This window comes from Melitaea cinxia, chromosome 27 (assembly GCF_905220565.1).
Source record: "Melitaea cinxia chromosome 27, ilMelCinx1.1, whole genome shotgun sequence".
Lineage (NCBI taxonomy): Eukaryota > Metazoa > Arthropoda > Insecta > Lepidoptera > Nymphalidae > Melitaea > Melitaea cinxia.
The window spans coordinates 10,116,855-10,144,848 of NC_059420.1; the positions used below are offsets into that span (position 1 = coordinate 10,116,855).

General features: G+C 33.0%; 1 protein-coding gene and 1 long non-coding RNA gene across 3 annotated transcripts in view; one reads left to right on the top strand and one right to left on the bottom strand.

The window, feature by feature from the left end:
- Nucleotides 1-27,994, top strand: part of LOC123667216 (Kv channel-interacting protein 1) — a 106,662-nt gene that overhangs the window by 51,340 nt on the left and 27,328 nt on the right. For both annotated transcript variants that reach the window (XM_045601173.1, XM_045601172.1), the window contains exon 2: nt 24,312-24,599. In XM_045601173.1, coding sequence (XP_045457129.1) covers nt 24,444-24,599 — 156 coding nt within the window. In that variant the 5' untranslated portion in view covers nt 24,312-24,443. The remainder of the gene's footprint in view (nt 1-24,311; nt 24,600-27,994) is intronic.
- On the bottom strand, nt 1,489-27,860 carry LOC123667218. Its single transcript, XR_006745417.1, has 3 exons — nt 27,776-27,860; nt 19,149-19,155; nt 1,489-1,499 (listed from the first exon to the last, which is right to left on the bottom strand). It is a non-coding gene; the product is annotated as an uncharacterized LOC123667218 (long non-coding RNA).

A 27,994-nucleotide genomic window follows, 5' to 3' on the forward strand; every position in this document is an offset into this window, starting at 1 on the left:
TTGTTAATATAACAAACTTTAAGCGGTAAAGTTGAAAATTCCTTGCGAAATTAAAATGGGAAAACTTACACCCTTTCCCAGCCAAAATATCAAAGGCTTTCGATTTCTTTCTAACTCATACTATAACTAATGTTTGTATTTCTGTCTCTGTCGGATTAAAGACCTGAAGTGTTCCAAATGTAGGCAAAGGAGTATTTTATTAATATTTTTATTTTCAATAACGCAGCAGGGTAGAGATTTTACTATTTGTTTTGGACTAGTTGAGTTTTGTGAGTGCGCTTGTTATTTTTAACATTAAATTTGTAAAACAAAAAAATCAAGTTTTATACTAGTTTTGAACTAGTTTACACCAGTTTCAAATTTTTTATAGTTATATAATTCTAACTAATATTATAAAGTGGAAATATTTGATTTTTCTTGACATCATTCGGCTGTCACCTAAAACTTAGGTATCAAGTTGTCTGCCTAAGGAAAAAATAGCCGTTATAAATCTATACAAATAAATAAAATTAGAGTGTCTATTTGTAATATAAAATAACCGCTTTTTACTAAATGCATATGCTTGTATACACGGTACACATATCAAAATAACATTTTTTACAATTTTTGTTACACTGTTCCGGCCAATCTCTGAAACGGCTAGATCGATTTTGACGAGAATTTCACTGGCAGATAACTGATGGAATAAGAAGTAACTTGGGCTATTTTTATTTTAGTAATTTATTTATTTTTTAAATCTGCGAACTGAACTTTTTTGTTAAATTCAATGCAGATTAAATCGCGGGTACAGAAAGTTATCCATTAAAAGTCTTAGTCATTTTTTTTTCTTAAATAAAGATCAATGTATCTTACATTATCCAGAAGTAAATTAGGTTGTGAAACATTATTCTATAACTCTTAATAAAAACGGTAGCAATAAATGCGAACGCTCCTAAAACTTCGAGAGAAAAAAAATGTAAAATAAGCTTAAAAAACACGATGAAAATAAATAATTTTTATAGTTCAAATTTTCATAATTTATGTACTTTTTTAATAAGTTTAGCCAGATAATGAAAACTTCACGCAGTTTAGAAAAAAAAGGGAAAACGAAAATTCGCGCTAAATAATACAAGAAAAAGTTTTAATTCAAACTCGTTTAATATTAATAAGAAAACATCGCCTACCAAGGTGAATCGCGAAGAAAGTATTCACTACGGCCAGTCTCATTTGCTAGGCATTATGCGGAGATCTTTGGCCTGCAGTTAAACATTAAAAAATGTAAGCTATTTTTAGCGCGAAAAACGACTTGGTTTTTTTTGTAAGAGAAACATTTTTTATATTTCTGTCTTTATGGTTAACTTTCTGTTAAAAAAAATGTGTTATCAATTCGGTTTATTTTTTTAAGTTTGTCTAATACTTCTAGAACATTCTTAAGAAATAAAGTAAAATACGAGAAAACGTTTGGAAACATTACGATCGTTTAAACTTTACGTGTCTTGTTATGTACTAGTTTTAAATAACTATTCGTTTTATACTTAAATTATTTTTATGGCTTGATTTAATTCAAGGAATAAATTACACCTGTTTTTTACTAGTTGTAAGTAGAAAAATATCTGACAGATAAAGTAAAATTGGATAGTGAAACAGAAGAACATATCGGCAACAATTATCAGTTTAATTATTCTACAGATATGTCGTTTATATCAAAGCATTTAATAAATACGGAAATAACTAAAAAAACCCTAATAGGATTATAAACAGTAAATGAAAAAAATATTTTTAAAATAGCAAAGACAAAACAAAGTAAATGTCACTTGAAAACATTTTTATAAATGGCCAGCCAACTGCAAATGTCCGCTGTCTTTATTAGCTCGTAAAGTTGTCGTTTCATTGACTATTTACCGCTATATAGTGATCTATAGTGCTATTATAATATAACGAGTTAAAAGTCGCTCATTTGATTAAAAATGCCTTAATAGAACTTGCAAACAAATTGTTTTAAAACATTAATTTTAAATATAAGTTTGATTTGTTTGTTAAAGCTATGGGATACCAAGCAGTTCAAAATAGTTTTGTACACTACAAGAGTTACTCGTGGCATCGATTGCGATGACATAGGGAAACCTCCCTAGGGAACCTTGATTTTTATCGTAATAAATGTAGTATCCTAGTAATAGTAGGGCTTAACTCGTGCTAAGATTTATTCAAATCCATCTTGTTGCATAGTTTTGCCTACGATTGGTGTAGCGGTCATAGCACTGGTTGTTGCGCTTGCGATTGCGGGTTTGATCCCCACATATTACAAACATTTGTCATGGCCATATAGTAGTAGCGTGACATGCTCTGAATGTTTATGCTTATGTATTGTGTTATGTTCATTATTATTTTATAAACAAGAAAATAGTCGAATTGATCCAGCGATTTTTGAGTTATGCGCTTAGTATTACCATTCCGGATTCATTTTTACTTATATAAATTATATGTAACGTAAGTGTATATTGAAAGGTCCATATCGCTTCAGCCTGTAATATCCCACTACTGGGCATAGGCCTCTTTCCCCATGTAGTAGAAGGATTAGAAATGATTCATTCATGAAAGGGTCCATATAGACAATATAAACAAGACACACATACAGGCCAAAAAATGAACTAAACTCATGGAATAATATTTATCAAACGTATTTTTCTCTCGAAATAAAACTCTGGGTGTAAGAAAATTCGTACTCCAATCTAATATTTTAGTGCCAAGGATACACATATAGGTCGATTGCTGATCTGTTATCGCTTTATGGAACTGGATCACACTCATAGTAACAGAACAGTTCAAGTACATATGTATTTTTAATATAGAATATTTTTGGCCTAAGTTATAGGTATCGGCGGATATTGAACGCTCGATGACAGAGTCCCCACTCTGCGCGTCGTGCAGGGTTCGCGAACAGAAAATAGTCTTGTTGAGTACCAAAATTTACGTGAGTCTCTATGACAAATATATTATGTATATAATTTTGTACGTATGAAAATTATTAAATAAAATAAATAAATAAAATTAAATGATATAAAATCGGAATTAATTAAATATCTATATATCAGTCCACAAAATGTCGAAATGAAGTTTCAGCGCTCAATATCCATGGCGATAAAAAAAGGCGTTACGGAATCGCTTTATACTTTACATGTTGTACGGGTATTGATGAGCAAGATACACTTTTTCTTTTGGACAAGTTAAATGATCTGTAGACCCATTAACACAGTAGTTGATTTATATATTTATATAGGTGTTGTAAATTATGTTCTTCATTTGTATGAAATAAGGCTTCGCAAAACATAACTCAATTAAAACCTGGATCAGACCGCCAGCGGATAATATAGCCAGAGTTTACAAGAATGCGCTGTGTTCAGGTGATTTCTGGGATACAGTTTGCTTACTATTAGGCGGACGATACGCTGCCACTGGGTAAATTTTAATAAAATTTCAATTTAAGCACGCTTTAAGCTAGTATACTGCACTAATAATCATGAAATCAGCACGGTTCCCTTAGGAGAGAGTGTGTAATTAAAAATGTAATGCGATTATTTGCCAAGCCAAAGTAGAACATTGTATTGCTTTGAACTAAATGCTATACTAGCTGCTTCTCATGAGTTTGCACGCGTTAATGTGAGGGAAAAATAGCATAGCCTTCCTCGATCCAACATAAAAAGAATTTTTCATTTCGAACAATTATTTCCCGAAATTACCGCGTTTAAACAAACAAACCTTTCAGTTTTATAATATTAGAATATATGGATGGCCTTTACCTAACGATAGGTAGTCTAAAGATTAGATCGTTGCAATACACCCATCGTAAACTATCAATTTTGTAACTTTGCTACTGCTATTTTTGATTTAGTTATCTAATAAACGCTTCAGCCTGTAATATCCCACTACTGGGCATAGCCTCTTTCCCCATGTAGCAGAAGGATCAGAGCTTAATCCACCACGCTGCTCCAATGCGGATTGGCGGATATATTCCCTACTATGAGTAACGATCGCTATCAGGTGTACATGATAACAACCGGGACCGACAGCTTAACGTGCTTTTCGAGGCACGGTGGGGAGACCCAGAAAAACTACACAAATACCTAGACCTCTGCAAACGCCTGTATGGCCAATACAAATGTTTGTCATGTGCGGGTATCGAACCCGCAACCGCCAGCGCAACAGGTACAATCTAATAAATCTTCATTATAACTGTAATTACTCATCTAACATAATTGCCATTCTATTTCAACAAGAACTCATTCTAATTCTGTTATGATATACTACTAAATTCACCATGCGGTTTCCAATCCCGTAGAAACGTCTGGATTAAAAGTAGCTTTTATGTTATTCTAGATCTCCAGCTATCTTTGTGCCATCCAGTTTCATTAAAATCAGTCTCGCAGTTTTTTCCTGAAAGAGTAACAGAGTTTATTATATTAGTAGGATCAATTTATTTTTATTTATTTATTTAATATTTGGGAAACAAACAGATATACATAATAAAAATATTAACACAAATAAATTTTACAAAATCCAGCAAAGTTTCCACCAATTATTATTTTATAAAAGCACTCCAAAGTAATGATAAGCTATAATAAATTAATCAACATCAAAAACTCAAAAAAAGCAAAAATCATCGATATAAAATTCATTCCACAATAAATTGTTTTAATGAAATTCGACAACTGCATTCTATATTCAGGCAAAGATAAATGAAATAAACCAAAATTCTCAAAAGGCTCACTTTATTCACGACAAGCTCTGATCAAAAACGAATTACCGTTATAGGATGTATGACAAGTTGGAGTATGAAAACACCTCGGATGACGTGAACCAGACCGTGGACAGTTCCAAAGTAGATTGCTAAGTAAAAATGAGAGTCCGTGTGATTATTAGCAATTTTAAACAAAAATATTATATCTAGTTGTTTTAATTATCAATATCAGATAATTAAAACAACTAACGCATTTTTAAATCATAACGTTTTCCAACCAGCCTAAATAGTATTAAAAAATAATTAAAGCGATATGAAGCTATATTTTAGTCGAAACTCAGGTTTATTCTATTGTAAGTTTTATTTTAATAACAAAATGGCTTTCAGTTCGGATGACGACTGGTGCTCGGGAAATGAAAATGATTTTACAACAGTTTAATCTTTATAAACTAAAATAAATTCATACAAACAAGAAATAGAAAAAAGCTATTTCTGTTTATCGCGGTTTTACGGCTTAGCCGCGTATGTAATTATGGTAATTTTTTACATAAATTATGTATTATAGATTAGACTTTGGACTCAGATATAGGCTTATGTGGTGTATAATAAAAATAATAATATATATTTTGCGATACTGATGGTAAGTGGTTACCGTAGCCTGATGCTGGCAACACCAAAAGCATCACAAGCGCGTAGCCCCCCCCCCCCCAGGAGCTCTGGTAGACTTGCTCACCACGGGAACACAACACTCCTTGAAAGCTGTATTATGTTGCTGTGATCTTCTGCATGTGATGTTTCCTGCTGAGCCCTACCACAATAAATATTTTATTTAGGGATGTTTTTCATTATATTCGTCCCCTAACCACGATCAGCCGATCAATGAATATTTCGTCTGGTTTGAATATAAAACTTTACGTACTCGTACTAGATACTTTGCATTATTCCTTCTCGTTCATGAACGTCGATTTGTTTTTGAGTCGTAATGAGACGTTATGACTGATAAAGTTCCAAAATTAACATGCTTATTAAAACGAAAATACTTCTTAGAATGATTTGGTGATTTTGAGATTATTTCGCTTCAAGAAAAAAATAAATAAACGCCGTACACTTATCAAAATCGAAATCAAAATCAAAAACAGTTTTATTCAAATTTGCTCGCGTCTAGAGCACTTTCGAATCGTCATTTTACAAATTAAAACTTTAAAAATAAATTATTACTTTTGTAAAAGTAAAGCTACCACCGATCTGGAATGTAGATTCTGCAGAGAAGAATCGGCAAGAACTCCGCATACTCCCAGTAGTATTTATTCCTGTGTCCGGAACACAACACAAAGGGGTACAAGCACAAACGCCCAGCCCTGTATACCTGTTTGCCATGAGCGAGCACGAAAACCAACGAAACAGCCTGTGCTATAGAAAGGCCCATATGGGAAAAATAATGCTTAGCAGTAAAACCCTTAAATACTGTTTCAGTTACTTTATTCATCTTTGATATTCTCTGTTACATTATATCATAATTACCATCAAACACTTTCCATATACTGCACGTCTTGGCCCTTTAAGTTCATTTGAAAAATTAAAATACACAGCGTGCCAGGAAAATATAATTCATTTTGACAGAATTAATATGAACATTTGTATCGTGTATATACACAATATGAATACATAAATAAGCACCTAATCTAATATATAAAATTCTCGTGTCGCGGTGTTTGTAGTTAAACTCCTCCGAAACGGCTTGACCGATTCTCATGAAATTTTGTGTGCATATTAGGTAGGTCTGAGAATCGAACAACATCTATTTTTTATCCCCTAAATGTTAAGGGTAGTCCACCCCTATTTTTTTAATTATTAATTTTTAGATAAATTATTTATTTTTTATTTTACTATGATTTGGCGTTGAAAAATACATACAACCCAAATTTTCACCCTTCTACCACCAACCCCTATTTTAAAAAAGCGTTCAGAGGCAAGACAATGTTTGCCGAGTCTGCTAGTATGTTTATAGCGATTTTCCGAAAAACCGCATCAGTTGGAGGCGTATAGCGGAGGCTGCTTTAGCCAATGAATCGTCATCAACCACGTCCACTCTGTCAAGAGTGAACGACTAAGGAGCTGTTTATAGTAGATAACTACTGATATGGTGTAGTGCTAGGTGTAGTCGTCTAATCACCGACGGTTTGCGGATTCGATTCCTACTAATGATGCGTATTTGTATTTATACCAATATTTCTTTCCGGTTTAGATGTCTATTCTTGTGGGTCTCCCCGCCGTGTCTCGGAGAATACTTTAAGCTGTGGATCTGTGGATTGTGGATAACTGAAATTTTTTTACTCTCTATATATGCGTATAATATCCAAAAGTCGTCATCACAATAACACGTGTTTTTTCTAATGTTTTTTTTACGGGTAGGTACTCTATGTGCGAGATATAAAAATATATACAGTCGTTTTGGATATTCTGTTTGTTCAGTAAGTGATTTTTTTCTACAAATTCAAGTACGCTTTGCATAGCGTTTGTATTTTAATACCGAGTTAATTGAGTGGGAAATGCTGGTTATTTTGTCGGTACTTTTTTACATTCAGGACCAGAAATTAAACATTAATTACTATATGAATGAAATCTTTTAAAACATATCTTGTATATTCAATTATGTTATTGTTTATTAAGGTAAACAGACAGTATGACAGAATTATAAGTAATCACAATTATAATACATATACTACTATAACTTTTTCATTTGGGAAAAATTTTTTTATCGATTAATCTACTTTACTTTCCTTTAAAAAAAAATTGAAAAATTAATAAAAAAATAAACTTACCAAATTGTAAAGCGTGTAATCGAGAAGAAGTACAACGTGCTTTGATGGAATTTCCTGCTGTGCCCTTTTTTTTTTTTTTTACGTGGGGAAAATCCATCATGGATACCCTCCAGCACGGGGGCGCCAGAGGGTTATGTCAGACTCCTACTGACTACCACCACGTGTGAGCAGTCGTCCGCCTGGGTGGGGCGAGATGGGGTCGCGTTAGCATTCGCCATCTCACCCCGGCGGTTTCCTGCTGTGCCCTACCTCAGCTAACACAACAGGAAATGTTCTGCTCTAAATCTGGAGCAACCCGTCTGGATCGACCTCCTACCTCGATCTTACAGAAGATATCAGCTAAATAATACTGCTTTCAAGCAGTGATGTGTTCCTTTTGTGAGTGAGGTGACCAGAGCTCCTTGGGTATTGGGGGTAGGGTTAACAAAGCGCTTTCGATGGTTCGATATGCATTAAAAAAATCTGTTTAATATTATATATGTTATCATTCGAAACGCCACTATCCCACATTTTGTAGCGTTAAGAATCACCTATAACAGCTAATCACCTCTAAATGTTCAATAAACACTATCAAGAAATATAATAATCATAAATATAATGATAAGAGAAACGTAAAGGCTTCACCAGTTGCTATAGTGTATCTGGCAAATAAGTTACTAATAGGCTTTATCAGCAGGAAGCATTTTAGAGTCGTTTTCAGATCGGCAAATAAGCTATGAATTTTGGATTTACAATTTGCGAATAGAATAATCTTAGAGTTGAGGTATTTACAGTTTGATGGTACGAGTACGTATAAGAAAAACTGAATATATCAATATGATTAACGTTTATCTACTAGATACCGTTGTATGCCAGATAGCTTCATTAGTAACCTTTACAAAAGGTACTGTCAAGAAATTTTAAAATAAAAAGCAGTTAATATTTTTAATCTGTAACCGAATAAAGTCTAAATGTCAAGCAATTTTACAAAAGTTTAATTGCAAACGGAACAGGGAGAATCGTCTAGTGTTAGATAAAATTCCAAGTTCAGGTAAATATTTACTCATAAGTATATACATGTATGTATGAATGGCATTGTTAATGTGATATTAAACAAAGCACCGCCAGAACTGGCCGGCTGCCATTTTGAATGGCGCATAAAATTATTTCATTTACTTTGTTCTTTCCCGCGTATTTGTCTGTATGTGAATTATTAATTTTGTTACACTAAACACAAATCAAAAATTAATTAAAATTCTAATACGTAAGAAAATTCTATAGAAATTGCGTGTGAAGCGTTTTTTTTAAATTGTATCAATTAAAATTAGCTTTATTTTAATGTCAAAAGTACTTTAAAATCATAATTTTTAATTGAATTAAATAATTTTGGTTGCTAGCAAACGAAAAAAAAAGTACATCGACAATATACAAATACAATGTAAGTAGACGTAAAAAACTAACAAACGCACTAGTCGTCACTACGATTTTCGAAGGTTCCCCTCGATTTCTCTGGGATTCCATCATCAGATCCTGCTTTCCTTATCATGATAACACCATCGGGATATCTCTTTTACACCAAAAAATAATAATCAAATTCGATTCATAAACGACGGAGTTATTCGCGAATACATAAAAAATATATCTTCTTCCTTTTTTGAGTCGGTTAAAAGGGGGAGGCTCTCAATTCGACTACTTTTTATTAATGTATTACTCTTATATATGATGTAGAAATGATCAATGAGTGGATTTCATTATCTCATACCCAATAAGAATTTCTGGGGTGGGCGTTAAGAATGAAAATTTTAAATGTATGAAACTCCGAAACTACTGAACCAATTTTTATCAAATTTTGTAAGCATCTGTCATTTGGTCTAACTTCGGAGATAGGGTAGTTTTTATCTTAATCAAACCTAGCAGGTGGCGCTGCTATTGGTATGTAACTCCGAAATTACTTAACCAATTTTTATTAAATTTTCTAGGCATCTGTAATTTGGTCCAACTTGGGAGATAGGGTAGTTTTTGTCTCAATTGGACCTGGTAGGTGGCGCTGCTATCGGTATGTAAGCTATCAAATTTGGTTGTCGTTTTCCGGGCGGGACAACGTCTGCCGGGTCCGCTAGTTACATATATTCGACCGATTTATCTACGTGCCCTTAATTTTACTCAGAAGTTACTCCTTTGATCTTCTCAGAAATATAACCTCTTTTAATATATAGATGAATTATTTTAGTTATACGACCTGCATGGAACGCAGCGTTACTAATGCCAAAATTACCAATGACAGTTGTATTTAAAGGTTAGCAGGTGTGAAGTCAGCAGGTGCGAAACATTTAAAATATGAAAATGATATAGATTAGGTATACACATACGGTATGCATTCGCATTTAGCCTGTAACATCTCACTGCTGGGCATAGGCCTCTGAATCCACCACGCTGCCCCACTGCGGTTTGCCGAATATGTTTCTTACTATGAGTAAAGATCAGGTATTTATGACAACCGGGACAAAGAGCTTAACGTGCTCTCAGAAGCACGGACACAGATAAGGACAGACATCCAAACTGGGAAGAAATTTCCTTCTATGCACTACCTCAGTTAAGTTACCTAAATGTGCTATAAATTATAATAATAATAATATTATTATCTTTATGTCGGGACTAGCCTATATAGTGTTATTATTTAGTAATGTTAGTACAATTACAAACCTTAAATAATTACATTTTAACAAATTTCAAAATAACAATAACTATAATAATGTTTATTATTAATAATAATAATTTTAAATCAACTAAAATGTTCATTATTTTTTTTTCCAATATATTATATTAATGTGAATTATAATTTAAATATTAATTAATTTATTTATTTAATATTTCATTATTATTATTAATAATTTGTAATTAAGGAGTTAAATACAAAAAATCAAGACACAAAATACAAAATAAACATTATAAGAAAAAATATCAAAGTAATCAATGTTATTCATTCCTCCATTCACTCTTCGTCGCTTTCATCCATATCGTATGTACCTATAATGCTAATGTTATTAATTTATTTAGCGGCTAGGTCCGACGGTATCACATGCATGGTGATCCAATACTTTATTATGGATCCGTCCGTTATTATTTAAATAAATGTCTAAAATAAAACAGACAAAACCGTGTTGAAAGCTTAGTTCACGAAACAAAGTTTTAAAAACGTTTACTGCAATATTATACCCGTAGTCTTTCACATTAGACGTTCATGTTTGATTCGTACAGCGCTTCAAAGAGGCTGAAGTTTTAATTCGTGGAATAGGGTGACCAGAAATGAGTAAGAAAGTCGAATTAACTTAATTATAATATTGTTTTCTAATGTTAAAGCGAATTTCGCTCATTATAACTAATCTTTTTTGGACTTTATCGCGGTTTTATTAGGTTTTTTTAAAGCTTTTTTTCTTAAATTTTTATTACTTTTTTTATACGACCAGGGCGACAAACAAACGTACGGTCCACCTATTGGTTATACGTGTACGTGGATTTCCGAGATTAATTTTTATTTACATAGGGTAATCACATCATCATATCATCATTAACTGACTTCCGAAACCGAAAAAAAGGAGGAGGTCTCAATTCGACAATTTTTTTTTTTAACCGACTTCCAAAAAAGGAGGAGGTTCTCAATTCGACTGTATTTTTTTTTTTTTTTTTTTTTTTTTTTTTTTTTTTTATGTATGTTACATCAGAACTTTTGACCAGGTAGACCGATTTCGACAAATTTTGTTTTAATCGAAAGGTGGTGTGTGCCGATTGGTCCCATTTAAATTTATTTGAGATCTAACAACTACTTTTCGAATTATATCTAATAATGCGTTTTTACTTGACGCTTTTTTCGTCGACCTACGTTGTATTATACCACATAACTATCTACTGGGTGTACCGATTTTGATAATTCTTTTTTTGTTCGAAAGGGGATATCCCTAGTTTGGTACCATGATAAGGAAACCAGGATCTGATGATGGGATCCCAGAGAAATCGAGGGAAACTCTTGAAAATCCGCAATAACTTTTTACTGGGTGTATCGATTTTGATAATTTTTACTTTAATCGAAAGCTGATGTTTATCATGTGGTTACATATAAATTATATCGAGATATGATAACTACTTTTTGATTAATCTTTGATAACGCGTATTTACTTGACATTATTTTCGTCACCTTACGTTGTATTATACCTCATAACTTTTTACTGGGTGCACCGATTTTGACGTTTCTTATATAAATTAAAAGCTACTATTCGTTACGTGGTCCCATTCAAATTTGATTGAGATTTGATTAGTAATTTGTGAGTTATATCTAATATTGCGTAATTACATGACGGTTTTTTCGTCACCCTACGTTGTATTATATGTTATATCTTTTTACTGGGTGCACTGATTTTGATCTTTTTTGTATAAATCAAAAGCTAATACTTGTCATGTCGTCCGTTTTAAATATGTTTGAGATATAATGAGCAATTTTCGAGTAATCTTTGATGACACGTATTTACATGACGATGTTAAGACGACTGTGGTCATGTTCAATACTTTGCCACAACGCCATCTATCAAAATTTAATGAAACTACTTCGTTCACTATCGATCAAATTACAATATTCCACTAGAGTAGAGAGTAGCAGTTTATTCGTTATAAATATATTTGAGCTTTTAATATTTGAGTTATCGCTAATACTGGGTATTTACTTGGCTATTTTACGTCGACCAACGTTATATTAACCTCATTACTATTTTACTGATATCGATGATTCTTTTTTTAATCGATAGGTGGTGCTTGTCATGTGGTCCCATTTAAATATAATTGAGATTTGACTCGAACTTTTTAAGCTATATCTGATATGGCGTATTTACTTGACTTTTTTTGGAGTTTTCTGCTTAAGAATCGATTTTTATTTAAGGCCCCGGAATGAAAAAATTGAACAGTAAAATCTACTGAACGAATGACCTTGTTAGAGATGGCGTTCAGACGTTTTCTAATAACGCAATTAGGTTCTGATAGATGGCGTTATTTGATTCATTTATTTACAATTTGATATAGTAATAATATATTTCTTAGACTAGTAAGCCTTTTTGTGCCTATTTAGACAGTTGATCTGAAGGGGTAAACTTCAGTCGTGCATCGGAGCTGTGTGAAAACATGAACATTACATATTTTTAATAAAAAAGACATAAACCGTAATTCAATATAAATCCGCTTCAACTAAAAAACCCGCCGTAATTAGCGATGTCAGCGCTTCGCGCGAATCGACGACGGGCCTTTTATGAAATTTCTGCCTACAATCGCTAACAAAATGTTAGAAATAACAGTAGAACATTATATAATTCTACAATTTTATAATGTCGCGTTATATGGAACACGAACAAAGTATTACTATTTTTTCGTCGATTTACGTTGTATTACTCTTCGATGTAATTGAAGTCGGTTTTTTTTTCGTTTGCGAGCAAACACAATTATTATTTGATCGAAAGGTGGTGTATGTCATTGGGTCCCACTTAAATTTATTTGAGATTTAACAACTACTTTTCGAGTTATATCTAATAATGCGTTTCTACTTGACTATTTTTCGTCGACCTACGTTGTATTACTTGTCGATGTAATTGAAGTCGGTTGTTTTCGTTTGCGAGCAAATACAATTATCATCACAGCAGTCTTTCGCAGTCCACTACTGGACATAGGCCTCCACAAATTCACGCCAAAAATGGCGTGAACTCATGTTTTTTGCAAATAGTCACCACGCTGGCAGGCGGGTTGGTGATCGCAGGGCTGGCATTGTCGCACCGAAAACGCTGCTGCCCATCTTCGGCCTGTGTATTTCAAAGCCAGCAGTTGGATGGTTATCCCGCCATCGGTCGGCTTTTTAAGTTCCAAGGTGATAGTGGAACTGCGTTATTTCTTAGTCTCCTCTTACGACACCCACGAGAAGTGAGGGAGTGGCTATATTCTTTGATGCCGTAACCACACAGCATACATAGGGTAACCAGAGAGTAATTGCCCACTGACAGTGATCGCCCGCTTTAAGAAAAATATTCTCATGTGCTATCTTTGAATCATTCTAGTTCGATTAGTATTTACTAGATGGTTCTGTGATTAATGTATAGTATATTTAAAATTGGCTGCTAACAGCACTGAAACAAAAAAAAAAAAAACAGCTATGGCGGATTTTACCGAGACGGATGAACGTGTTATTCAAAAGGTTAACAATTTAACAGTTTTCATAAGGAATAACTTCCTTAAAGGCTAATTTTTTTGCATTTTATTTGATATTCAACTGTTGGTCTATAGTTATGATGAACTCATATGTATTTTCTCAGTTTTAAATGAGAATAGGTACATAGATCGTAAATCATACACATCCTACTCTACGCGTATCGTAAACACGCATCAAGTCAAGAATTCGCTTGTATTTCAGATGGTTTTTGATCGTAAATTCGCTTTGATGCCGCCTTATTGACATTAAGACTTTTCTGGAAACAGAGTAGACATGTTTTAGATTTTTATCAATTGTTTACACATTTCCTTTGGATAATGCGTCACGATCTTTCGATTAACAGGTATTTTTAATTTATTAGTGAAAATAAATGGTTTTATTTTTTTTAATCGATTGGAAAAGATGAGTAGATTCTCAATTATATTTTTTCGTGTCCTTTTGTTCCCAAACAAAAGAAAACAGACTTTAACTAACATCAACAAAGACGTATAACACATGAGAAATAGCTCAAATAAAACTTGTCAGATGTCACTCAAATTTAAACAGTACTAAATCACTAAAACCAGCTTTCGATTAAGAAAAGAACGATCTTAATCAGAGTACACCCACCACAAAGTAACGAGGTATATAACAGCGTAGATTGACAAAAAGTAAATACTCATTATTAAGGATACTTAAATAATTGTGTTTGCTCGCAAACGAAAAAAAAAACCGACTTCAATTACATCGACGAGTAATACAACGTAGATCGACGAAAAAATAGTCAAGTAACTACGCGTTATCAAAGAGTACTCAAAAAGTAGTTATCAGATCTCAATAAAATTTATATGTGACCACATGACAAACATCATCTTTCGATTAAATTAAAAATTATTAAAATCGGTACACCCAGTAAAAAGTTATTGCGGATTTTTAAGAGTTTTCCTCGATTTCTCTGGGATCCCATCATCAGATCCTGGTTTCCTTATCATGGTACTAAACTAGGGATATCTCCTTTCCAACAAAAAAATAATTATCAAAATCGGTACATCCAGTAGAAAGTTATGCGGTATAATACAACGTAGGTCGACGAAAAAAGCGTCAAGTAAAAACACATTATTAGATATAGCTCGAAAAGTAGTTGTTAGATCTCAAATAAATTTAAATGGGACCAATTGGCACACACCACCTTTCGATTAAATCAAAATTTGTCGAAATCAGTCCACACGGGCAAAAGTTCTGATGTAACATACATAAAAAAAAAAAAAAAAAAAAAAAATACAGTCGAATTGAGAACCTCCTCCTTTTTTGGAAGTCGGTTAAAAAGTACTCGTTAGATATCGATTAAATTTAAACAGGGCTACGCAACAGGCATCACCTTTCGATTAAAAAAAGAATCATCGAAATCAGCACGATGTAATATGATAATGTATTTTCTTTACTTAATAATTTTTATGTACCATACACAAAAAAAGTTGGTTTTGTTGGTAGCCAGGACCTTGGAGGGCTAAATTATTATTGGCGTGATTTTTTATTGTGTTACTTACAGTAAACTATTTACTTCATGATAAATTATTTTTTATTGAACAGCCTTGAGGGATATTTTTTGAAAACCCCGACAATTTTTTTTTTTATGATTTAATAATTGTAGGCTCTATATACTCGGCTTCAAGTTTAATAGCTATCACAGAGATATTTTATATATTTTTTAAAGTTCTATTCTATCGATCGATCAGCCAGCCTGTAACGTCCCACTGCTGGGCATTAGCTTCTTTCTCCATGTAGGAGAAGGGTTGAAGCTTAATCCACCACGCTGACCCATTGTCGTTTGACGGATATATTCCCTATTAAGAGTAATGATCGCTATCAGGTGGTTATCATAATAACCGCGACCGACGTCTTTTCGTGCTCTTTAAGGCACGTCAATGAAACTCATTATTTATTTATATGTATTATTTATTTATTTATATGTATTATTTATTTATTTAAAACATGGTTATTAAAAAAAATATTATAGTCAAAATATACGAAATTTGAATTTGAATTTGATTTTATACGTATTTGAAACAAAATTCTTTTGGAACTTAATTTGTCAATAACTTATGCAATTTTTTGCGTGCTAGAAAATCCTTTTGACCCACTTTTCTAGACGTCTTTCCGGATCGAATAATGGCTCTATGACTATGAACTATGGCTCATATTATTAGGAGCCTTATATCTCTTTAACACGTTTTTGAGCTTATTGACTAGACTTATATAGCGGTTGTTTAACCTATACTATCATAAAAAAAATCACTTAAAGTTAATTAATTTAAATCAAATAAACAGACAAAGCAATATAAAATTATAATATAATTAGATAACATGATATTATTCGTAATACTATGAGATATATTGCATTATAAGCGATCTATGAAAAGCATATGGAATGTACAAGTCAAGTGGTATTTTCATTCAATAAAAAATAGTACAGACAGTTGATGATAAACAGGTCTATGCTAATACAGGTCTAAGCATATACAGATAATAAAATAGTTATTTGGTGATATTTGTAGGTCCTATATGGAGAAAGATGTATGGGATGTTACAGTCTGTGTAATGTTATTATTACGAGTATTTTAAAGACGGATGTGTAGTATTTGAAATCTTAAAGAATACACAGTTAAAATATTAATGTAAGAAACGAGTGTGCTTTCGACTACACGATTGAAGTAAAACTTCTTTGGTAATAAGCCTGCACTGTATACGACACAGGCTATGAAAGAAAGAGAGAAAGAAAATGTGTGCTCGCACCTCTCTCTCTTGCTCCGTTCGCCTCGCCCGATCACACATTTCGTAACGCACTCATCACGCATTCAACAACTTACTCCCCAAGTCAAGCGAGCGTAAAGAAGTTTTACTTCAAATGTATGGTTCTCGTGAGATTTAAGAAGCTACAATTAAAATGTATAAACAGCTAATGATATACTTTAAGCTTTCTGAAATCTATACTAACACGTTTACTGTGTGATACATTATATTGCAAATTAAAACAAAAAAACTTTTTACTGTCAGATACACAACATTTAACTGAGGTAGGGCTGTAAATACAGCTGGAAATTTCCTGTTCAAAATATGGAGCAGCTCGACTGGGGTAAAACCTCGATCTTATAGAAGATCACAGCTAAATAATACTCTTTTCAAGCAGTGTTGTATTCCCGAGGGGTACTGGGGATGAGGTCGGCAACGCGCCTGCGATGCTTATGGTGTTGCAGATGTCTATATGCTACGGTAATCGTATCGATCTAGTTACATTAAAAAAAAATCACTCATTCGTCTAATAGTGTTATCCCCAACTAGCGAAAGAGGGCCTTATTAAATTTTATTTAAATAATGTTATTATAATAAATCTGAATGTTTGTGAGATTGCTTACAAACTTACTTTATTATTCCATTTTTTTTTATTCGTCCTACCCTTAAGCTTGAAAGGGCAAAGGACAAAAGCAAAGAGCCTTTTAAATGTGCTTCATATATTACTTTGAAATCAGCATGTAGCGCGTTATTTACGATTATTACATTCGTACTAGTCGCTCTATGTGTTTTCACCAACCTTTAGTTTCATTTTTGTCTGATTAATTTTAAAATCACTTATTAACGCAAAAATGTAAATTCTGAAATTGAAATTAAAAAAAAAAGTATTTTTTTGTATTCTATAATTAATTATAATTTAATTTAAAAAATGTAGTCCTGTGAGAAATTGTCTCAATTTTTTTATATAGATTCATCATCAGATCAGAAATAAAAAAAATTCTACATACTCTTGTAATTCTTAATACTATTGCTATTTACGTAACCAATGCAGTTGAGATGTAAAACAAATATTAACTTTAAAAACTCATCAGTTTAAGAAGTGAAATCATTGCTTTGTTAAAAAAAGACTAAATGGAATCTTTATTTTAGTGTCAAAATTAATTTGAGCGCGAAAAACATATCGTGACAGCTGACATTTTATAAAAAAGAGGTTCTTTATGACGCAGAGATTGTTTTTAAATTAGGTTCTTTATGATGCAAACTATTATTCTGTTGTATCTAAAACCTCATTATACCTATATCACATTACGTGATTATAATGGACGATCCGTTCCGTGAGCACTTTTAGATAAAAAATAGCCTATGCGTTATTCTGGACCTCCAGTTACCTGAGTACCGAGTTTCGTAGACATCGGTACTTTTTACCTGAAAGTGTAAGAAACATCCATTTAACCAAACTCCTGCACTTAAAATATTAGTAGTATTTTTGAAGTAAAGCTTCTTTACGCAAAGCTAGTGAATGCGTTACAAGAGCGTTACGAAAAGTGTGATCAGGCGAGGCGAACGGAAGTTGAGAAGGAGATATTAGATGCACACTCGTTTGGAAGTAAAATATGTTTACGCACGCTTAACTCGGGGGTTAGACGATGCGAATGGAAGTGGAGTGAAAGATATACGTTTCGTAAGTTTTACTTCAGTCGTTTGGTTTAAAGCACACCCGTTTTCATTTTCAATAATTAGTTTCTAGATCTGATAAAAACTATTATTAATCCAAAATTAACCGCTAAAATAATGAACTTATATATGTTGCAGTCAGAACTCTTAACCAGTCAAAAGTACTATTGACTAGCGAAATCAGTCAAAAGTACTTTTGACTGGACAAGTTGGTCAAAAGTGGTTTTGACTGAAAATTATTGGTTATTAGTACTTTTGACTGCAAATTCGCGGTTAAAAATACTTTTGACTGACGCTCTCCGTCAAAAGTAGTTTTAACTGCAAAAAAGCGTCAGTCAAAAGCACTATTAACTCGTTAGATGTGAATAAATTTAGTCAAATGATCCTGATAAACCATAATAAATTTATGCCCGCGATCTTCTTGCGACTGCATGTCAATCAGATCGACTTGGCAGCGGCTGTTCATTTCAGTGTGCAGGATCGGTTTCTAAACCTGGCCCATCCTTTTCTTGCTTTTCTTTCTTTGGCATACTTCGCACATTGATAAATATATATTAATCATTTCTTTTGTAACATTAGCGTACTTTTTTGCTGTTTCATTCTTAAGTCTATCGCGACCACCATGCCCTATAGAAATTTGAGCAGCATCAACAATGTCGTAGATTTCCTCAGCCGGCAAAAATATTTGACAGGTTCTGTGTTTGTAACTAATTTTTTTATACCACAAACTTCAATGTGTTAAAGCGTTGTAGTCTACTGTACTGCAAGGGTGTTTCCTTTTCATTAAATTTCGCGTCTTCCACATCCATTGCAAACTTTTCAAATTTTTCTTTGCTAAAGCCTTCTTTCTTTTCGTAGTCACTCATTTTTGTTCTAATATCAGCACGTTCTCCACTAATAATGAGTAATATAAAAGTTTATATGTGCGTTTGTCGTTATTTTTATCGACCACACCTTAACTTTTGAGAAGAGTTTTGACTGATACAACCAGTCAAAACCACTTTTGACGGACTCATTTAGTCAAAAGTACTTTTAACCAGCTCCATTGGGCAAAAGTACTTTTAACTGTTATTTTAGTCAAAAGTATTATTGACTAAAGCAAACGGTCAAAAGTACTTCTGACTGATTTTGCTAGTCAATAGTGCTTTTGACTGGTTAAGAGTTTTGACTGCAACATATATATATAAATATCCATACTAATATTATGAATACGAAAGTAGCTCTGTCTGTCTGTTACACTTTTACGCTTAAGCCACTAAACGGATTATAATAGGCGCAAGGATAGATTAGCCCTGGAGAAAACACAAAGGCTATCTTTTTTTGCGAATAAAGGCAAAAGGTGGGTGAAATAGGGTATAAAATTTTATACGGGAGTTCTTCATTATGTAAGTTATTATTGACAATGTCAAACGTAGACTTTTTAAATAAATAAAAAATGAAATATATATATCTAATATATAAAATTCTCGTATCGCGGTGTTTGTAGTTAAACTCCTCCGAAACGGCTTGATCGATTCTCATGAAATTTTGTGTGTGTATTGGGTAGGTCTAAGAATCGAACAACATCTATTTTTCATCCCCCTAAATGTTAAGGGTAGTCCATTCTAAGTTTTTCTTTAATTTTTAGATAAATTATTTATTTTTTATTTTTTTATGAGGCAACATTAAAAAATACATACAACCCTAAATTTTCAGCCCTCTACAATCAACCCCTATTTTTAAATAGCGTTTAGCGGCAAGACAACGTTTGCCGAGTCAGTTAGTAGTGACTAGGGTAAGAAACAAACGTACGGTCACCTGATTGATGACCGATTGATTGATGATAAGCGGTTACCGCGGCATATAAATTACGAACGCCTGCAAAACCAGAAGCATTTTAAGCGCGTTGGCGACTCTCCCCCCGAACCTCCCCAAGAGCTCTGACTACCTTACTTCAAAAAACTAATTGACACTAGTGTTATTTGGCTGTGATCTTTTGTAAGATCGAGGTACTTCCCCAGTTTGGCAGCTCCAGATTCTAAGCAGGATACATTACATACACAGTAGGCTGTGCCATACGTAAATAAATGATTAAAGTACAGAGAAAAAGTCCTAAAATGCAGACAACGTCGCGGGTACCAGCTAGTTTATGATTAATTAATGAACTTACCGCAAACCTTTATAATATAATAAAACAATTATAACAGTCACGCGAGGTCGCGGTCATTATTGCGATCGCGATACGAAACTTCTAGATAAAATCTCTTTCTAACGGGGCAAAGTACTAACTTTCATTTAATTTATGTTTATGTGGAACTTTGTCACATAAACCTTTTACTTGAGTTATAAAATGATATAGTATTCATAATTTTTGTTTTAATTTTCTTGTGAAATATTAATAAATAATTTTGATTTCTTGCAAACGAAATAAATCTATTTCAGCACGCACGCATTCAGCCTGTAACATCCCACTGCTGGGCATAGGCCTCTCCATGTAGGAGAAGGATTGGAGCTTAATCAACAACACTGCTCCACTACGGGCTGGCGGATATGTTTCCTACTATGAGTAACGATCGTTATCAGGTATTTATGATAACAACCGGGACCGACGGCTTAACGTCCCGAGGCACGTTGGTAGACCCACAAGGACAGACGTCGAAACTGGAAAGGAATATTTCTATAAATACAAACATTCATCCCGAGCGAGAACCGAACCCGTGAATCGTCGCTGTATTAGACGACTACTCGTACCGCAACACCAGAGACACCAGAACAGTTGTACTTCAATTACATCGATAATTAATACAGCGTTTTAATTATTAACGTACAGACTGTTATCCCATTTAGTGAAAGAAATGGTTAGAGATAACTGAAAGAGTACTCGCCAGATATCCATAATTTAAATGGTACTACTTGACATCTATAAGACGGGCTCAAAGATTTATATCAAAGAAGTTAACCAAGGTTTATATTTAAAGCTGAATAGTTTAATTGTTTGTTTAAACACGCTTATCTTAGGAACTACTGGTCTAAATTTAAAAATTATATTTGTGTTCGATAGCCCATTTACCGAGCTAATTTATAGCTTTTAGGCTATTTTTTTCCTCAAATTAATGTGTTTGAAACCGCTGGAAGCGTTTTGTACGTACGAGTGGCGCCCGAATTGGGACTAAAGTAATATGTTATCAATATCATTTGTGCGTATCACGATATTATTGTAATGAGACCTGTTTATAACTCAGATATACCTAAACCTTTTATCAAAATCAAAAATAACTTTATTCAAATAGGCCCCAAGAGCACCTTCTTATGCTGCCTATATAATTAAATATTTCATAATGTATATTTTCTTATCCAATCAACACTAGGACTATTACAAGCCTGTTTTCAACCCTATCCCATATTATAACATAAAAACCAACCTTTTCAAATATAGAAAAGTCTCTACCATTGTTTCATTACCCTTGTGTTTATTATTTAAAATAAAGTAAAGGTTGCCAGAGTTAGGCCTAAAAGTAAAAGAGAACTAACCCTGTGTGCAAATGGTATACGCCACAATACACACACATACGCCACACACGACACACATACTAAGCCAATTTTATATTTCCTCGCTTTTTCCTTCTTTATCTGAATTTTACTAATACACGATTTTGCACACCTACAAACGTCTGCTCTTTTACGTCCTAAGGTTGGCTGGTAGAGAATGTTTTTAGCATTAAGCCCACCTTTCATAAAATTCTTTAATGTATTTTGCAATTAAGTATAAATAAATAAATAAATACAAAATAAAACCCCAGCCCTGACGCTCTCCAAGAGCTCTGGCCACCTCAACACAGGAACACAAAAATTACTACTTGAGACCTGTGCTATTTATCTGGAATCAGTGATCTTCTGATAGCAAGATTCTTTCTGCACACTATCTGTATCAATAATTCTGATTATGGATAACCAATGGGCAAAAATAATCCTTACATATGAAATCAGGTAAAAAAATTATATTGAAAGGTACAATACAATACAATACAAATACTCTTTATTGTACACTATCAGAGAAAAAATTTTACACCGAAAAGAAAATATAGACATGTACAAAAGGCGGTCTTATCGCTAAAAACCACAAGAACAAACACAAACAAAAGAATTAGACGGCATGGAGATGTAGATACATAATATATACATATAATACGTAAATATACATACATATACATATATACATCAAATATATATAAACATAATATATACAAAATATAAAAAGTATATAAAATAAAAAGCTAGCTGCTTGCTAGTTCTAATTAGCCACACTCAATGATTAGATTTCCACTCGCGTGTGGACACATTGTATCGGTAAAAATATTTTGACGTCTAACTCATATGATGTAAATATGACATATAAATGAAATAGTAACTGTCAAACTAAATTTTTAATGAAACAAACAGTATGATTCTGATTCAACATTCGATGATTCGTGATTCAACCTTTCTAAGTATTGTTGGTCTCAATATAGTTTACCTAGCCTTCTACTTTTACTTCAATTATATATTTTATCGTAATTAGCTTAACAGGTTATTTTAAAGAGGTTTTACGTGTATTATTACTGTACATGTGATAGGAAAGAAAGAAAGGAATAAAAGATTTTTACTAGCCATTTCTTAACTCGCTAGTGACTATTAACATCGTCGGAACTGCAAAATCGCATTTTTTTGTTTATTTCATAAAACGTTCCCAAATAACCAAGTCTATCATCAGCTGAAGAGAATTTTTTTATTTTATGCATATATTATTTAGTTGTCAAATCAGTACCTATTAGTCTTAACCCGTTAAAAATGGAAAAAGTGACTTTTCTCATTTTACACATTAAATACCGGCTATTAATAATATTAAACATAATATATAAATAGTCATGGACGAATTATATACTAATAGAAAATGCTTAAATAGTAGATAGATAGATACTCTTTATTGTACACAACAACAATCAACACAATAACATATTACAAATAAAAAAATAAAAATAAAACAGTGTACAAAGGCGGTCTTATCGCTAGAGTAGCGATCTCTTCCAGACAACCTTTGGGCATATAGGACACAGCGTAGTGAAAAAGCGGTAGGGAAGTGTATACAGAGAAGTAACAATTAGTGTCACCTAGAACAATATCAACTATCAAGTACAAATACACATACATATACAGCACAATACATACATACATACATAGATACATACATACAAACATATATATATACAACCGTACCACGAAATAAAAGTTTAACAATTCGATCTTTATTTTAACTCGTTCACTTCAGGGTTAAAAAAGGGGGAAAATCCTTACAGATTCGTAATTCCATTTTATTTTTACACAACATTAACAAGAAAAATTTTGGAGCCATATAAATTTTTGTGAAAAAAATTGAATCCTAAAGAAAGAAAAAAATGTATTGAGTTCAATTTTTTTAGATGTACATTTTGTACAAAATATAATTTATTTATAAATCTTTCATTTTAAACTACGCAAAATAATCGGCTGAGTTTATGGATTAAATTACACCTTCGTGTACCAGGAAATAGAAATAAAATCCTGAAAAAAAAACAAAGTTAACACTTTTTGACAACTTATACCAGCAACGTAATGGCGGCTTGCCAATTTTGCGCGCGAATCGAGGTAACCAATTGAATTACTCGACGTAGGTTATTTATCACGTCGTCGAACGTTTTCAATGATATATTTTTATTGCAAGCGATAAATTACATAAAGAATATTTGTATATTTATCTATATATATAGAAATGAACCGGAAAAATTTTTTTGCGCATGTCGTTCGAACTGCTGCACAATTATTATTTTTTGTACTCTTTATTGTCTAGGATAGGTTTTTATAAAATGATATATATGTGTGTGTTTGTGTGTGTATGTAACTCAAAAAAAATAATTATGTATCGGTATGAAGTTCGCCAGGTTATCTAGTAATATACCCAAAAGAAAACTCTTATTATGTTCGGGTTTTCTTTAAAATTGGACATGCTAGTTGGAGTGTCAATTTTGGAAAGTCAATTTCGAAATTTTTTTGTGTATGTGCTTATGATTACTCTAATATATCATAATAAATAAATTTAAAATATATATATATTTTATTACAGATATCCTGCCATCCGACGTTAGAAAGAACTCACTGAAGATTAAAAAATAAGTGTCAATTTCAAAAATGTGTTGACCTAAGATAAAAAATAATTGCCAAAGTGACATGTGTGAGTAATAAAAAAAAGTGAATAATGGCAACACCGCCGGAGTCTCCTGTCGAGGAGCACGCGTATGAACTAGAACCTAATAGGACCCCAAAACCGATCCCAGTAGCTTTGGAAGAACTATGCAGACAGACGAAGTTTTCGAAACAGGAAATCAGAGTTATGTATCGGGGTTTCAAAACGGTAAGTTAGATTTTATAACTATAACTAGCGACCCGCCCCGGTTTCGTACGGGTGCCATGCTGATACTAAATATACTACACTAATACACCCAGACGACGGCAAACACCTGTATAGCCAATACAAATATTTGTCATGTGCGGGGATCGAACCCGCAACCGCCAGCGCAACAGGTACAATCCATGGCTGTGACCGTTGCGCCAACACGGCGTCATTATATTCAGCTAATTATTTTTTTGTATGTTCCTTAAGTCCCACGGAAGGTTAATACAAAAAAAAATTACTATTAACTTTTGACAGAATGAAGTCTGTCCGTGCAGCTAGTATTTACATACATTTAATATTAGGTAAGAGCCCGCCTAACATAGTAAATTTTTTATATATATGTATGTAATCAATCCATACTTGTATATGACACCCGGGGTCTGGCCGAATTAAATCAACAATCACGAGAGCAGAAAACATGTTCATTGCAATTGTGACAATGGGTTAGGTAGAGAAATGTAGCAACACAGAAGTAGGTTTATATAACAAGCATAGTTTTGTAGATAAACACCCATTATAGTTAATATTTTAGAATTGTTGTTAGCATCTTTATGAGAAAAGAAAGATTTTAGGTTAAGGTAATAACTATATCAATACTCCTAGTCTTTAAAATCCTATTGACGTTGTAATCTCGATCACATTGAACAATATTTTTAGTGACTTTATGCTACGTGACATGGCCGAAATTGTCCGTGATATTTTGGCCACACGAATAGTTATCAATTATAATAAATTAATATAATACACACTAGCTGTGCTCGCGACTTCGTCCGCGTGGAATAGTGACATTACATGTGCAATGTGATTCTTTAAATGTTTAAATTGGCATAACTTTTTTATTTATGAACCGATTGACATGAAACAAACACTAAATGTTAAGTTAAGATTACCACAATATTTTAGTAAAAACCACATCTAAATCGACAACGACAAACAGACAAAAATTCTGACAATCATTGTTTTGGATGCTATTTGCGTTGGTAAAGGTCCCAATAATATTTTTTCTCATAATATATTATATCTTAAATGTACAGACAGCGACCCGTTACATTTATATTATATTTATTGATGTAAGCAAACTACATAGATTAAAATCAAAATGGCGTTTCAATTTGGTAGTTCAGAGCAAGTTTGAAAGTTTGATACGACGCTGCCAAACACTTGATGGCCATCGCTAACTTTCGTCCGTCATATCGCTTGATCCTTTATAACTAGAAACAAAGCAGAATCAGGCAACTATATATATATATACTAGCGACCCGCCCCGGCTTCGCACGGGTGCAATGCTGATACTAAATATACTACAGAATGCCTTTATTTATAGTGTGAAGCTAGCTTATGACATGGTTATTAACATAATAACAACAACATTCAAATATGCGTCGTTAGATTACACGTTGTTACAGAATGCGTTGAAGAAATAAAGGTTCACTGCTCGTTCCCCGTAGGTGATAGCGTAATTATATGTAGCCTATATGTTGACCCGACTTCTTAATAATATTGTTGCCAAATTTGAAGTAAATCCATGCAGTACTTTTTGAGTTTATCCCGGACATACATACAGACAAACAGACAAAAATTCTAAAAACTATATTTTTGGCTTCGGTATCGATTGTAGATCACACCCCAAGTATTCTTTTAAAAAAATATTCAATGTACAGTTTTGACTTACCTACCATTTTATTATATATATATATATATATATATATATATATATATATATCTTTTATCTATGCTAATAAATGGAGAGCTGGTTTTTTTTTTGTTCGGTTACCTTGCAAAAACTACAAAACCGATCGGAATAATACCTATATACCCTAAGATGCAGCGTGTTTCGGAGAAGGTTTTAGTAAATGATATGTTGGTGATTACTTATCGTGTAAATCTATCGTCCATATGGACGGACAGAGGTCGCTAGTATAAATACTAAGAGGCTAGTTAATTACGTTTCAGGAAAATAAATTAATATCTTCATTAAAGTCGGTTGCAAAAGCACTTTTGAATAACATACAAACACATCAAATTACAAAACTTTTTTTCGTAAGTCGATTATTTTATTATAGTTTTATCAAATATGGATCGTTTCACTGGCTTCTGATAAAATTATCCAATATAAAAAAAAGATAGAAGAAGAGATAACTCGTTGTTCGTTAGATCTCGCCTAATTTAAATGCGACCACACCATAGCATTAGTTTTCGATAGAAAAAGTATCATCAAAATCGGTAAACCCAGTAAAAGTTATGAGGTGAAAAACATTCGAATTAAGAACCTTCTTTTTATGAAGTTGACTAACAGTAACGCATAGTAAAAGATAAAAATACAAAGTGGCAAGACTCATAAACAATGAACGTTACATAAAATACGTAGTTGGCACCGCCCAAGAATCGATTCCAGTCGTGTACCTAATAAGTTTGTTTTCGGATAATAAATTTAATGTTTTTTCTAAAGATAAATTTCAAATATGAAGCGTGAAAATATACAAATCTAGTTTATAGTAAACAAGTGAAATATTTGCGAGAAGTGATTGTACTGAATCCTCCATAACGTTATATTGTTTGTTTTTTTTTTTTTAAAATAAACTCACGGTCGTCTGTTCCTAAGGTAGGAAACATAATGCCTGAGCCGGATAGTCTCCCATGGAGGAGAAGTCTGGTCTTTTCGCCGAAGCCAGGCCGGCTGGAGGGATCCTGTTGCCTGCAGATCAGGAACCCTCCAATTAAAGCGGCTGAAGGCTCCCGCAGGGGTTTTGGTCGGTATTCCACCCCCAAGTGCTGAAGCCGATATACGGTCTAGGAATGCCTACCCGGGCATCCTGGATATCACCCGTAAAAGGGTTCCCCTGCGATACCAAAAAAAAGGAAACATAATGCATGCCTATTATAGGTAACAGACTAACAGACGAGTGACTTGTGTTGATAGATGATTTTAAATGACTTAAAAAAATGGAGGAGGTTTTCTATTCGACTGTATTTTTATGTATTATTTATGTGTTATTAATTTCGCATTCGAAAGATGATGCTTATCGTGTGGTCCGATTTGAGCGAGATCTGATTGGCAGTTTTGAGATATCCCTAACGACGCGTATTTAATTGACTTTATTTATTTATTTTTTTTATTTATTTAATAGACACACCATCGACACATCATAAAAACATTGCAAATAAAAATACAAAGCTAGACAAAGGTACAATACAGTATGATTTGTCTTTTAAGGTGTATACAGCAATTAATTGACTTCGATTACGTTGGTGATATTACTATTTTATTACTTGTCAATTTAAATTGAAATTGGTTTCCTTATCATCCAAAACATAATATAATCTGAGAAGGACCAAAATTAATATAATAATCG